Below are 13,069 nucleotides of genomic sequence, written 5' to 3'. Positions count from 1 at the left end.
AGTCATATTCTGGTAAATTATAGGTCTCATGGTCATGAATGAAATATGGTATTGTCTTTTTTAAGAAAATAAAAAAACAAACTTGCCATGCTAAGTGATATCTAAGTGATAAAGAAAAGAATAAAGGGAGATTTTTGCCTCTTCGTCTTTAGTCTGAAGATATGGTCACATGCGGCGCCATGAAGAATAATAACCGTTCATCAGAAATGTAAACCAGCTGACACCTATCCACCTACTGTATGACTTTGTGTGGCCTGTGCCAGTATGGGGCAGTGCATATTACTTCCTGTTGATGTCATTAAGGAGTATTAGTACAAAACTGCCAAATGGCTTTTGTGACAGAGATACAAGATAGTTTACAGGAACAAGCATTGGTGGACATTATTGGCCATCTGCCACATCAAGAGGATTTTGGATCATCTTACTAAGAGGAAGCTGATGGTTCAGTGTTCCTCCGTGTGGTTTACTTCCCCTGTTCAGAGCAAAGCAGAAGCAGAAGCATCCCATTGGTTATGCTGTATTCCTCTTCCCCTAGGGTTTTGCAAGACTTCTCTGGGGAGAGTTGTGTCCCTAGTTGTGCTCGTTGTTGCCCTGGGATTTGACAGGTCCCTATATAGTCAAAGTATGACATTTACTGTATCAAAAGTAATTTTCTGATATAAAATGTACTTACATTTCAGAAGTACTTCACGTGGAGGGCTAGTCTATATGCTGGCAAGTCCTCAGGTAAGACACTTGTCCCCGTATTGCTCCTGACAGCTGTATGAAGAAAACAAGAAGTGTGATAGAATATGTGCTGGGTCAATGGCAAAACTGTAGTGTAAAGCAGTTTTGAGTGGTCATCAAGACTTGAAAAGCAATATTTTCTTCTATTTTATTTGGTAATGAAGATGGTTGTAATTCAGTTGCAAAAATGTAATGGCATAAAGTACTTATTTAATAAAGTAAAAGTTAATAGAAATATCAAAAATACAAAGTACAGTACAGATATGTGAATTTTGTGCAGAAGTACTTTAATGTTACCTTTCAACAGTGATGGTATGGGTAGATGATACTCTGAAGCTGGAAAATCTTCCAGGCTGTAAAACAATGGCATAACCACTTTAGCCAGTCCTGCCCGTCCTTTTTAATGCCACTGAATTTGTACGCCGTGTCTGTGCAGCAGTTTCTCTGAGAATTATAGTCACTTGTACTTCCTGTTCACCCAGAAATATTTATTTAAGTTTATCATAACTTCCAACCTCCTCTTTCCTCCACACAGGACCAAGCACCATACATGTGACACAGCTCTCTCCATAGCCATACCTCCCTCCTCAAACAACACTGTTCAGGAATCATTCACTTTTTAAATTAAAAAAATATTATTATTGTTTTAAAGCTGTTTTAATGTGTGAATAATCTTATGTTTTCTATGTGATGTTTTGGAGTTGAGGGACATGTGATTTTGAACTCGAGATCGTCTTTCTTAAAAGTGCCCTATAAAGAAAATGTATGATTTTTATTTTGCAATATGTTAAATCAAATCATCACAAAAGAGTCCATCAGTGGGATTAACAATCTGTACATATCCTCTGTCCTTAGACCCTTGGTTCAGGTGGAAGAAACTCTTTTATAGTTTCTATAAAAGAGTCATTTCATATTCTTTTTCACACGTGGGTATTACATTAAACACCACATTTGGCCTTTTAATCCCAAATGACTATGAGGTCTGGTTAATTTTGCTCTGTGGCATAATCAATCACATTTGAAGGGATTACGTATTTGGTGTCACTGGGCCATGTGGCAGGATATTATATATGCTATATATTATATATATATATATATAGCATCACACAAATCCAAGGTTGTGTCAAGATCACACCTGTCTCATTCGTTAGGTCCTCGCTATTTAAAGGTGAACAAACTACAACTCCCAGAATTCCTGTGCGGTAGCCTGGCCAACAGTGGCAGCTGGCAGCAGTGCTCAGCTCAGCTCGGCTCTCTGGCTGTTGTACGCGGAGCTGCAGCGTTTGTTCCCCTGCAGACACCGTGCTGCTGCCTGGTTTAAGCACTTTTCCCACGACGAGGAAGCACAGCGTGGCGCCTCTTTTCAGCCCGGCTCTTTCAGCATGGGTAATGGCATCAACAAGGTATGTTTCCATTTGTTGTTGCATGCGCTGGAGTTGACGGGCGAGTGGTCTTGTGGTGTAAATAAGGAGAGGGCTTGGAATCATGTAGGCTTTGAAAAATAAAGAATGAAAAAGTTGTGTCATTTGTTTGATTCAGTAAATGCAGACGTGTCCCATTCAAAGGAAATAAACAATACATTTAACATTGTGCGTGCTTATAGTGGCATCTGATCTGTTTGTTGTGGCAAATGCAAGTCTAAACAAATGTGTGCTTTACACTTGAGTCACAGTATGTTCTCGGATGTTCTACATAATTGATGTTTGTCTGCCTCCCTGTCATCTATAGGTCCTGCCTGACTTATACCTGGGAAATTTCAAAGGTGTGTTTTTAAGTGTATGCTGTGTTATTTTTGGTTTGATTCCTTTCTGTGGTTGCACCCTCCCCATGATCTGCCTGTGATGTTTCTGTCAGACGCAAGAGACCGAGAACAGTTAGCCAGGAACAACATCACACACATCCTGTCCATTCATGACAGTGCAGCTCCCATCCTCCAGGTGAGAAGTTCTCCACCTCCCCATGCACTGGACCTGTGTCCAGACTTCACCTTCATTTTCTTGATCAGTTTTAAGTTGACGGATCAAGCAGATTTGGCTGAACGCGTCTGATTGGCGGAGACCTTGGTGTAGTAATTCGATGCACCTGACTGAGCTTGGACACTGTTCGTAAACCAGTCTGTCAGGTTGTTCAGGATGAGGTGTCACCAATGGCATTGCTTCATGAGCAAACAGGTGACAGTACCGCATGCGTAAACAATGAGGAGTGCATTTTCTTCCTCATGTGATACTTGGAGTATCATGCCAGATGCCAGCAGATACCATTTTGTTAACTGACTGTGTGCTGAGCTGTGTGCCTGCGTGGGTTTAAGAGTAGGCGGCTTAGCTTGCCTTGGCCAGTGTTGTCTTTGCAGGCTCATGTCATTATTATTTTTTTAATGGCTTTTGATATTGGTATGAAGTTTCTCTTTACAGCTGCAGTTCCAAAAATACCAATTTATTTGCTATTTTACAAAAAAGGAAACAATCCATGTCCATCCTCAGGAAAACATGGGTGCATTCTTTAGGAGATTTTGATGAGAGCTTTTACTACCTGTTTGTTGATTTCTGTTAAATGCAAGTGACTGCTGACCGGTAACCAGTGCCCTTGTGTCCCTCAGGAGATGACCTATCTCTGCATTTCAGCAGCTGACCTGCCCACACAGAACCTGTAAGTACCAACATGTGCAGCACAGACGCTACAGAACAATGAAACGCCGAGGCAAAAAGAAAGAGACTCTGTAAAATATCCATTTTGTGTGGGTGTTTGAGGTTCATTCTCCAAGCTAACGTGTAAATGATACGCTTTCACAAGCTCAGCATTTCAATGTGAAGTTATTCTCTCGCTAGAGCATTAAAGCACAACTGGGTTCAGCTCTTGGTGCATGTGTAAAGGACATGTACTGACTGTACTCCAGGTGCTCTAAGGTAACATGAGATAAGGGTGGTGTGCATATTGCAAGCAAGGGAATACCCCTTTAGCTCGCATGCATGCACATGCACATGCACATGTACACGCACGCACACACACACACACAGTCAAAACTACACCATACTTAGCACACTAATATCCCTTACTGCACCAGTTGACTCATACCTCTTACAATAGGTTCAGAGTTGGTGGTCAGGTGTTAAAAATCTGTTATGTGAAATATGACTCTTCTTGCATTCTGAACCATCCAGGGTGAGCAATGAAGGGATCTGACAAGTCGGGTGCAAACATGCGCGCGCACGCACGCACATACACAGGCTTATGCAGCTACTCTTCACAGGATATTGCACTTCCATTTATTTGAACAGCCTTAAGAAAGTGTTATCCCTAACCTTATTCATAGCCAGTTAATGCCTCACCCTAACTTTAACTGAAGCACAATTCAGCACTAAACTTAACCACTTCCTCAGAAATGTGGTTCTGCCTCATTAGGACCAGGTTTTGATTTACAGAAGGCCAGAGGGGGGCATTAAGTCTCCATGTCATAGCTAGCAGCATAGCACGTCACCTTTTTTCTACAGTTCCTACAATTGTCACCAATGAATGTGTTCATTGCTTATTATAAGAGGCATTTTCTCACTTTCTTATTCTCCACAGGACCCAGCACTTTAAACAGAGTATAATGTTCATGCACGAGTCCCGCCTCAAAGGAGAGGGCTGCCTCGTTCACTGGTAAGAGCAAGTGTCCTTGTCATGCTTTCACCTGAAAGGTTGAGTCGACTTTCACTCGCACAGACTTTTGAATCCGGGCTTTCCTGTTCTGAACTAGACTTCATTTATCTTATAACACAACACACAGACAACTGCGATCAGCTAAGTACACAGGTGAACCCATGTGGAACGGCTGCACAGACCAGATCGTATGATAAGCAAAGGCTTATTCTTGTACTTCCCATAACAGTACTGTACAGAGTACAGTAACAACTCTGACCACATTGTGTTCGACGCAGGGTTTTCTCAGAAACACAGGGGAACAAGTGGCTGTTTAAAAGATTTGAAGTGACACCATCCATCCATTTTCTACCGCTTTATCTTCCACAGGAGGAGTGCGGGGGGTTGAAGTGACACCGTTTTTTTTAAAATTTAATTTAATACATGTTTGTCAAAAATAACTCAGATTTATCCAGGAATGTATTATTTACTTAAAGTGCCTTTGTTCCAAACAGTTCCTTATTGTTTTACCCATGTCAATGCCCGTGTCTTTCTTTCCGTCTGTGTAGTTTCGGTTTGTCTTCCATTACTGTGGTAATTTGTTCATGTGTATGTTTACACTGTGGTGAGGTGTTTTCATCATCTTGTTCTAAAGCATAAAGCATGTCGTATGTTGACATGCTTTATGTCATTTGTAAGGATTATGATACTTACATGGACAAATACTGTAGAAAACCTACAGATTAATTGATTTAGCATTTTCAGCAATAATTGAATCCACTGTCAGGATTTAAGTGTTTCATCATTTTCATTTTTTTTTTTTTTTTCACAAGAATTTGCATCGTTCAGGAACAAGGATACTGTGGCATATACACTCTTGAAGTTACTGTTTTGTTAAAAGTGTGAGCAAATGCAAACATATTCAGATGTCTAAAAACCAGGATATGACATTTAAATGTCATATCCTGGTTTTTTTTTTTTTAGTTTCATGTGACAATCACACTCAACATGTAGTCTTACCAGCATAATTTCGTATTCGACAATATTAAGGTCTTCAACTCTCTTCATCCACTACTTTCTACAGTTTGGCAGGTGTGTCCCGCAGCGTCACCCTTGTAGTAGCTTACATCATGACAGTGACAGGCCTGGGCTGGCAGGAGGCACTCGCTGCAGTGAGAGTGGCCCGGCCCTGTGCCGGCCCCAACCTGGGTTTCCAGCGCCAGCTCCAGGAGTTCGAAGCTGCTCATGTTGATGAGGTCAGTCCTGAGAAGTGAGCACAGGAAAATAGAGTTGGAGACAAAATGCTCCGTCTTACTGTTTTTTGTTTTTTTTTCTTTTCCTGTAGTTCAGAGAATGGCTGCGCAGGGAATACGAGGATAACCCGTTCAACGATGACACTGATATACGGGACTTGCTTGCCACAGTGTCCAAAATGAATAGTGAAGAGGTGAAGAAAGAGACAAATACCCCACCTGTAGGTATTTGATCAGAATTGTTGAATGTGATATTTTGGCTGAGTCTGATTCTGGACCTGTGTTGAAGTCTAATGAGCTTTTGCAGTATATATGATGGACATTGAAAATCACCAGTACAGTTATTATGGAGAGCACATATCCATTTTTACTATTATTGATGTTTCTGGTTCAGTTTTTTTTTTTTTTCTAACTTATAAATGTCGTGGACTGCATTTCGTGTACCTTTTGTCATTGTGATTTTGAACAGTGTAATAAAAGGAGTAATGAGATTTGTCAGTGGACTGTCATGTTAAGGTGATAAGAAACACTCTGTGTTATGTTTACATGTCTGTTTCCTGGTTCTCTTCCTGTTTGTCTCATGTGCAGTGGAGGTCATGCATGTTTGTGTCATCAAAAGCACCATGGCAGTGTCCTTATCTCAGCCTTTCTGTTCAACTAGTTTTAAAAACTACAAACCAACAATAACTCCATTATGTTCACCATGGTTAGATACTACAGTACGATAGTCGTTACAAATGCTATAGATTGGTGGGCATGTGTATAGATAACCACTGGAAGGCAGTAATGGCAACAATGTACTTTAGAAAAGTACAGTACATTTCCTCCACCATGTGCAACTTCTCTCAATTCTGGTTTCTCATTAGTCACCAAGCCAAATTAAAACTTTCCCCAATAACAACCTGCAGACTTTCTTATTTCCAGTCAGCAGCAGTTGGTTTGAACTCACAGATTTTTTAGAAACGTGAAAAAATATGTGGGTGGATATTTTGGTACAGGTAAATGTTCCACTCTTTTGGGTGTCTGCTCAGGGTGTCACTATGAGGGATTCCCCACTGCAGTGCCGTGTGGGCGCTGAGTTTCACAGAAATGAACGGCTGACAGCTGCGCATCTCCTTTTGAACTTCTCAGAGCCAGAGAGGCTCCTCCCTGGACCGAATTCAAGATGTGATAACATTTAAAAAAACGACAGAGGGCTTTGAAACAGATTTCGGTGGAGGAGCTCACATGATCTAAGGTAAGATTTCGCTCCTTATTTTCAGCAGCCTCATCAGTAGAAAGAAGTGTTAAATGAATTTGCGTTTGCCATTAGAAGTTTGGTATTATTAGGCATCACAGCAACTTTAGGGGATGAGTTTAAATCTTTACATTATGTTTAAATTATGAAACACGAGTTTCTCAAAAACTTGTCTACAAGCTATAGGCTTAACTGCAACATGCTTCTGTAACATGATTATACATGACTTCTGTCTGTATTCATGCATGTATCACAAAGGAGTCACGCTCTTGTTGAACACTTTAACCACTACCTCTTGCCCTCGTGTATACAAGTGTGACCTAGTGTCAAAAACATCACAGGAAACAAAAATGCTCAGAAAGCCATCGCTTGTAAGTTTTCAGAGTGAGGTAGCCAACCAAGTAACCCTTGGCAAAACATTCTTTTTTCAAAAGACAAATTACATTTTAATGGGCAGTTGCACATTTTTGATCACTGTTTTAAATCAGTTCTTCAATATTTGTCAGGTTCAGGGAAAATCAAAGTCTCACTATGCCGTCCCCTCTTTTGCAATGCTCAGTTTTTTTATTTATTTATCAAATCATTTGCAGAAATGAACCTGGATGAAGACAGCGGCCTGTCAGTCAGTTGCGGCAACGGCAAACTGAGACAGTGGCTGATCGAGCAGATCGACAGCCAGCGATATCCTGGTCTGGTCTGGGAGAATGACGAAAAGAGTATTTTCAGGATCCCATGGAAACATGCAGGGAAACAAGATTATAACAGAGAGGAGGATGCTGCACTCTTCAAGGTCAGGTCATCCCCTCCATGTCTGCTCACGCTGCAACCTGAACTGTAACTGACAACGCCATAAGTTACTTTTAAAAAGAAGAGAGTGATGTTTATGGATGTGCAGATATTGCATTGCTTTGTATGTCTGCGTAACAGAAGTTAAATGAATCTATTCCATGACTGTTTCAGGCATGGGCCATGTTCAAAGGAAAGTATAAGGAAGGCGTTGACAAACCAGATCCCCCCACATGGAAAACTAGACTACGTTGTGCACTTAATAAAAGCAATGACTTTGATGAGATAGTAGAAAGAAGCCAGCTGGACATCTCTGAGCCCTACAAAGTCTACAGGATCATTCCAGAAGGAGCCAAGAAAGGTATTTAATAAAATACATGCAAGATGCAGTGTTTTTTTTTTTTTTTTTTTGTTAACCACATGTGTAGTGTAACATTTTGCAAGACGAGGCGTTTGGGTAAAATAGTTTATGATGTAGTGGGACTTTGATACAAACAGCAACAGTATTCAAAGCCATGCAATGTCTATGGTTCATTTGTATATAGACTATGATGCAACATTTCACAAATCGGCTCACATTGTTTATAGGCTGCTGGCATATTTTTCACATGATGCACCATCGCTGTTGATTCTATTGAGGCAGGAAGCACAAAGGAAGCCAAAGCATGTACCAAAAAGGCCAGAGTGCTTTTTTTAGAGAGCTTCAGTTACTAAGTGCAGGGTGCACATAACGCAGCCTGACGACCTCCAGCCTTGCATAACAAAGTCTCTGCCACAGTACAACAGCTTTTATTGTCAGGGCAGAAACCTTCTCTCTGGAGCCGATTGTCGACTGAGGCACCTGACGGAGTCGTGTGTTGCACTCACTTTGCAGCAAATCACCCTGACACTAAAATTAATTGCAGCAAAACTTCACAGGTGCACAAAGCATATTCAGTTTGAAACCTGCAAAAAGAAAAATTATCAGGCTAATTAGGTCAACAAAATATTGTTCATTTATTTTAGTTTATAGTTAAACCTGTACAATGTTGCATATATCCGGGTTATATACTGTTATATACTGTTGTGTTATATTTGTGATACTGCAAATGTCCCCGTATATAAGGATTATCTTATCTCACAATTCAACTATATCACTATATCTTTATTTTTCAATGAGAGGTTTATTTCTCTTTCCATGGAGGAGAAGATACTGTTATAAGTGCTGAGTTCATAGCAAAGCATGGACATGATTTGTGGGTAAATGATCTGACAAGTGAACTGATGGTTTTTATTTATTTACAGGATTGAGGGCAGGCACTATAGAGGAGACGCAATCACATGTAAATGCCCTTGGCTATATTCCTCAGTATGCGCCTCTGCACAACCAGGTCAGCAATTTTTGTTTGCTACTGCATCCTATAAACTGGACCTCGCTCACTGAAAACAAAACAGTTTTTGGTTTAATGGCGTCTTCTTTTCCTTTCCCAGTTGCCCGGGTACATGGTTTCTCAGGAGAGACGGGACTGGAGGGAATACTCCCAAGCAGAACCACAACCGCTTCTTCCTCCTCATCTCCAAGGGCCACATGCGGAACTTCAGTATGACCAGTGTCACTACCCGTCGGCACTCAGCCGGGCTTGGCCTGGGTCACATGCAGAAAATGGTAAGATCCAGCTGTACACATCATGTAATGGTGGAGACGTTCTTTTCCTGAAACTATGCAAAACTATGAGCAACTGAAAATACACACCTGTAAAATATCAACAGGCATTTTTTTTTTTTTATGCAGATGCATCTGGCTAACTGCAACTTCATTATGACTACACTCTCAGTTTCATAGTGTGATAAAAATGCTCAGTAGTCACTGCGAAAGTACGACTAGTACTAGAAATATCTGTCATTAAGTAGTCAGTCTTGGTTCAGTATTGAATGTCTTGTCATTTTCCTGACAGAGCCTCTGTGTCAGGGAGCGGCAGCATATTAGGTGAAGTGCAGTCTGTGAGGACACGTGTCTGTAATCGGAGACAGAAGTTGCACTTGCCTCAGTTCATGGCTGTACTCACATTAAAGCCTTTTTCTTGTGCTTTAAACAATCACAAAAGAAGAGTTTGTGGGTCTGATTCTCTGCTTTGTTCATTATCCGGTCTCACTCTCTAAATTCAATGTCTCTCTTTCCCTCTCATAAGCTGACATTAATGTACTTAAGATTGTATCCCATCACATGATTTCTGCGATGGGAATAATCCTATATTGATTGTTGTGTGTAAGGGGGACATTACAGAACTAGCAGTAACAGAATTAAATGAGTTTAAACTCGCACTGAGAAGACAAACATATACAGTTGCCATGAATACATAGATGCAGGAAGGAGGGAGCTGTGAAACGGCTATGGCCTCGTGATCAGTGGTGTGTGCACAAACAACTGGAGACAAATTTGTTCATGCGAAACGGCCAGTTCAGTTGTTGCTGCATATGCCTGGAAGATGTGAGACGTGTTACTTCTGTCCCTTTACTGCAAGGTGCCGACCAATTACAGTAAAGGCATGCAATGGGGTTTTTCGTTCACTCTCCACGCTACTCACCTTTGTTCTAGATTAGAGGGAAACGATCTAGAACAAAGATTATTTCCATATGTTTGGAAAGGAAGCCCCATGTTGGTTAGTAATCATTTTATTTTATTCTGCACAGGATTCCAGCTCTCCTTCCACACCTACTTTGCAGAGTCACAACCCCCTGTTTATACAATGGACCACAACCATGTAATCACAGGTATAGCATCATCTTGGGGTCGTGGCATATTTAAAATCATACATTGTACAATATGTAGCGGGATGTTTTATGTCCGTCCAATCCGGCTAAGTAATGAAACTAAGCACTTAAAAAGATGGCTTAAAACTTGTGTCTTTCTTCCAGATTTCAGCCTACATGTGTCTCTATACTACAGAGATTCATTGGTAAAGGAGGTTACTACCACCAGTCCAGAGGGTTGTCGGATCACTTCATCCTCCTCCTCCTCCTCTCCATCCTCCTCCACCCGCTTATCCCCATGCCCAGAGGACAAGTTTCACAGTGGGGCAGAAACCATCACTTTTCCGTTCCCGTACCCCGAGTCTCAGAGGCAAGGTGCTGACATGCTTCCTAACGTCCTGGAAAAGGGGGTGCGTTTGTGGATGATGCCGGACGGGTTGTATGCTAAGCGCTTATGCCAGGGGCGAGTATACTGGGAAGGACCTCTGGCTCCATATATGGATAAACCCAATAAGCTGGAGAAGGAGCAGCCTTGCAAACTCTTTGACACACAGCAATTCCTCATTGGTAAGACCAAATACTGTTTTCATCTACAGGTTTAGACTAAAACCTTTGGACAATACTGTATTATTGTGTGCTCACTCTGTGTCCCTCACTGTGGTAGAGGAAGTACACTGATATGTCAGATAAAGCTTCTCATTCTGTCGTCGTGTCTCATCCCTGGTGCAGAATAATAACTAAAATGCAGTAATGACGGTGCTGCGTCATCTATTCACAGTACAATGATAGATGTGGTTATGCTGATGAAGGCTGTGATGATGATGTTGATGTTATTGATGAGGGAGCGGCTGCAGGTGCCACAGCTGGGTAAGTCCCTCTTGAGTTAGAGCTAAGAAGCTATAGTCACTTTCTCAGCAAGGGTGTGTGTGTGTGTGGAATCCCCACCCACCTCGTGTGGGCCACCACAGTGTGACAAAAATGATCTTTTCTGTGCCATTTCACACTAAAATTTCCGTCATCCCATCAGTGGTTTCCAGAAAATCTGTCATAATTGAGGAAAATGTCATGAGCAGTTTTCAGTGTCACTGTATTTTTAAATGGTATGGTATGTGTGTGTGTGGGGGGGGGGAAGGCTCGTTTCTCACTGTGTATCCTTTCTTTTCTTTGTCTTTTGTTCAGAGCTTCAAGATTTTGCCCATAATGGCCGAAATCTACCGAGACACCAGGTGGTGCTGTGTTTTGGAGACGAGTACCCTGACCCACAGCGGCAAAGGAAGATAATCACAGCACAGGTAAAACAAAACATCACCCCATCACTCGGTTCACCAATTTTAAAGCATTTCATTCTTATAGTGAAAACACAGTTAGCATTATTTATAACTTTTCCCACACACCAAGTACAAATGGGTTAAATCCTGACAGCAGCAACATACAGTTGCACTACCTGTGGATTAGCTGAAAAAAAAAAAATTTAATTGGGAGTCAAACTGACTGTAAATAAGCAAGATGAAGTGGTAAAAGACTGTCCAGCATGTGAAAAATGCAGTCACTTTACATGTGCATAATTATTGACTGAGGATTAATATTTCCTTTTTTAGGTGGAGCCAATGTTTGCCAGAAAACTGGTGTACTACTACCAACAGAACAATGGCCACCATCTGCGAGGCTATGACCACATCCAGGGACAGAGCCCGTCTCCAATCGACTATCCTTCACAGAAACCTCTACAGCATATTCAGGAGTGACAAGCACACACACACTCATGCACTCGCACACACACACACACACACACACACACACACACACACACACTGGAGAGTATGAAGGTGAATGTAAACCACTGAGTGTTTATCATGTCTTGTCGTGTAGTGTGTACTGTATATGGCAGGAACTGTCTGAGGGGTAGAGATGGGGAAGACCCTGTTTTCATTTAAGCACCATAGTCTTTTTTTTTTCACTAAAAGAATTTATTGTGACAGTGTAAAGGATGCGGTTTGAGGGAGGGTAGGGTGGGGTAGAGGGCGACTGAGACAGGAAGTACTAGCACAGGTGCACAGGAAGAGTGGCCCCCAAGTCTAACACTGATGTGTCAAAGAAATAACCCGAGCGTGAACGAGTACTTATTGCATTTTCCAGAGGTAACAGCTGACACGGCCATTGTTATTATCAGTGGGACATCTAGTACTTGTTGTTGAAAATGGTTAGCAACATCCGTGCGCACAGGCCATTGTAGAGGGAAAAAAAAAGAAACACACACAAACTGTATTATGAGATGTAAATCATTCATCTTGTGGTGTCGTAATGAGGCCGTTATCTCAATTATTTTCCCTCTTCTACTTCCACTGAACCCTTACTTCTACTGAACCCTTACTTCTACTGAACCCTACTTCTACTGAACCCTTACTTCTACTGAACTCTACTTCTACTGAACCCTACTTCTACTGAACCTTACTTCTACTGAACCCTACTTCTACTGAACCTTACTACTGAACCCTTACTTCTACTGAACCTTACTGAACCCTTACTTACTGAACCCTTACTTCTACTGAACCCTACTTCTACTTGTACTGAACCCTTACTTGTACTGAACCCTTACTTGTACTGAACCCTACTTGTACTGAACCCTTACTTGTACTGAACCCTACTTCTACTGAACCCTACTTCTACTGAACCTTACTTCTTACTTCTACTGATCCTTACTTACTTCTACTGAACCCTA

At 41.5% G+C, this 13,069-nt stretch overlaps 2 protein-coding genes across 2 annotated transcripts; both read left to right on the top strand.

The window, feature by feature from the left end:
• Nucleotides 1–1,879: 1,879 nt before the first annotated feature.
• dusp22b (dual specificity phosphatase 22b) lies at nt 1,880–6,088 on the top strand. The gene is made up of 7 exons (XM_044018617.1): nt 1,880–2,129; nt 2,455–2,488; nt 2,581–2,663; nt 3,323–3,372; nt 4,291–4,365; nt 5,429–5,600; nt 5,690–6,088. Exons 1-7 carry the CDS (start codon nt 2,109–2,111, stop codon nt 5,828–5,830), a joined length of 576 nt encoding a protein of 191 aa, XP_043874552.1. The 5' UTR covers nt 1,880–2,108; the 3' UTR covers nt 5,831–6,088.
• A 663-nt stretch (nt 6,089–6,751) lies between these two features.
• irf4a (interferon regulatory factor 4a) lies at nt 6,752–12,837 on the top strand. Its single transcript, XM_044019822.1, has 9 exons — nt 6,752–6,834; nt 7,425–7,624; nt 7,795–7,981; nt 8,905–8,990; nt 9,091–9,265; nt 10,291–10,371; nt 10,516–10,917; nt 11,530–11,642; nt 11,949–12,837. The coding sequence occupies exons 2-9, from the start codon at nt 7,427–7,429 to the stop codon at nt 12,093–12,095; spliced, it is 1,389 nt and encodes a 462-aa protein (XP_043875757.1). The 5' UTR covers nt 6,752–6,834; nt 7,425–7,426; the 3' UTR covers nt 12,096–12,837.
• Nucleotides 12,838–13,069: the final 232 nt, after the last annotated feature.

Source organism: Solea senegalensis, linkage group LG1, assembly GCF_019176455.1.
Source record: "Solea senegalensis isolate Sse05_10M linkage group LG1, IFAPA_SoseM_1, whole genome shotgun sequence".
In the NCBI taxonomy this organism is placed as follows: Eukaryota; Metazoa; Chordata; class Actinopteri; order Pleuronectiformes; family Soleidae; genus Solea; species Solea senegalensis.
The sequence above is the reverse complement of the archived record's forward strand: the minus strand, read 5'-3'. Positions and strand labels throughout refer to the sequence as shown.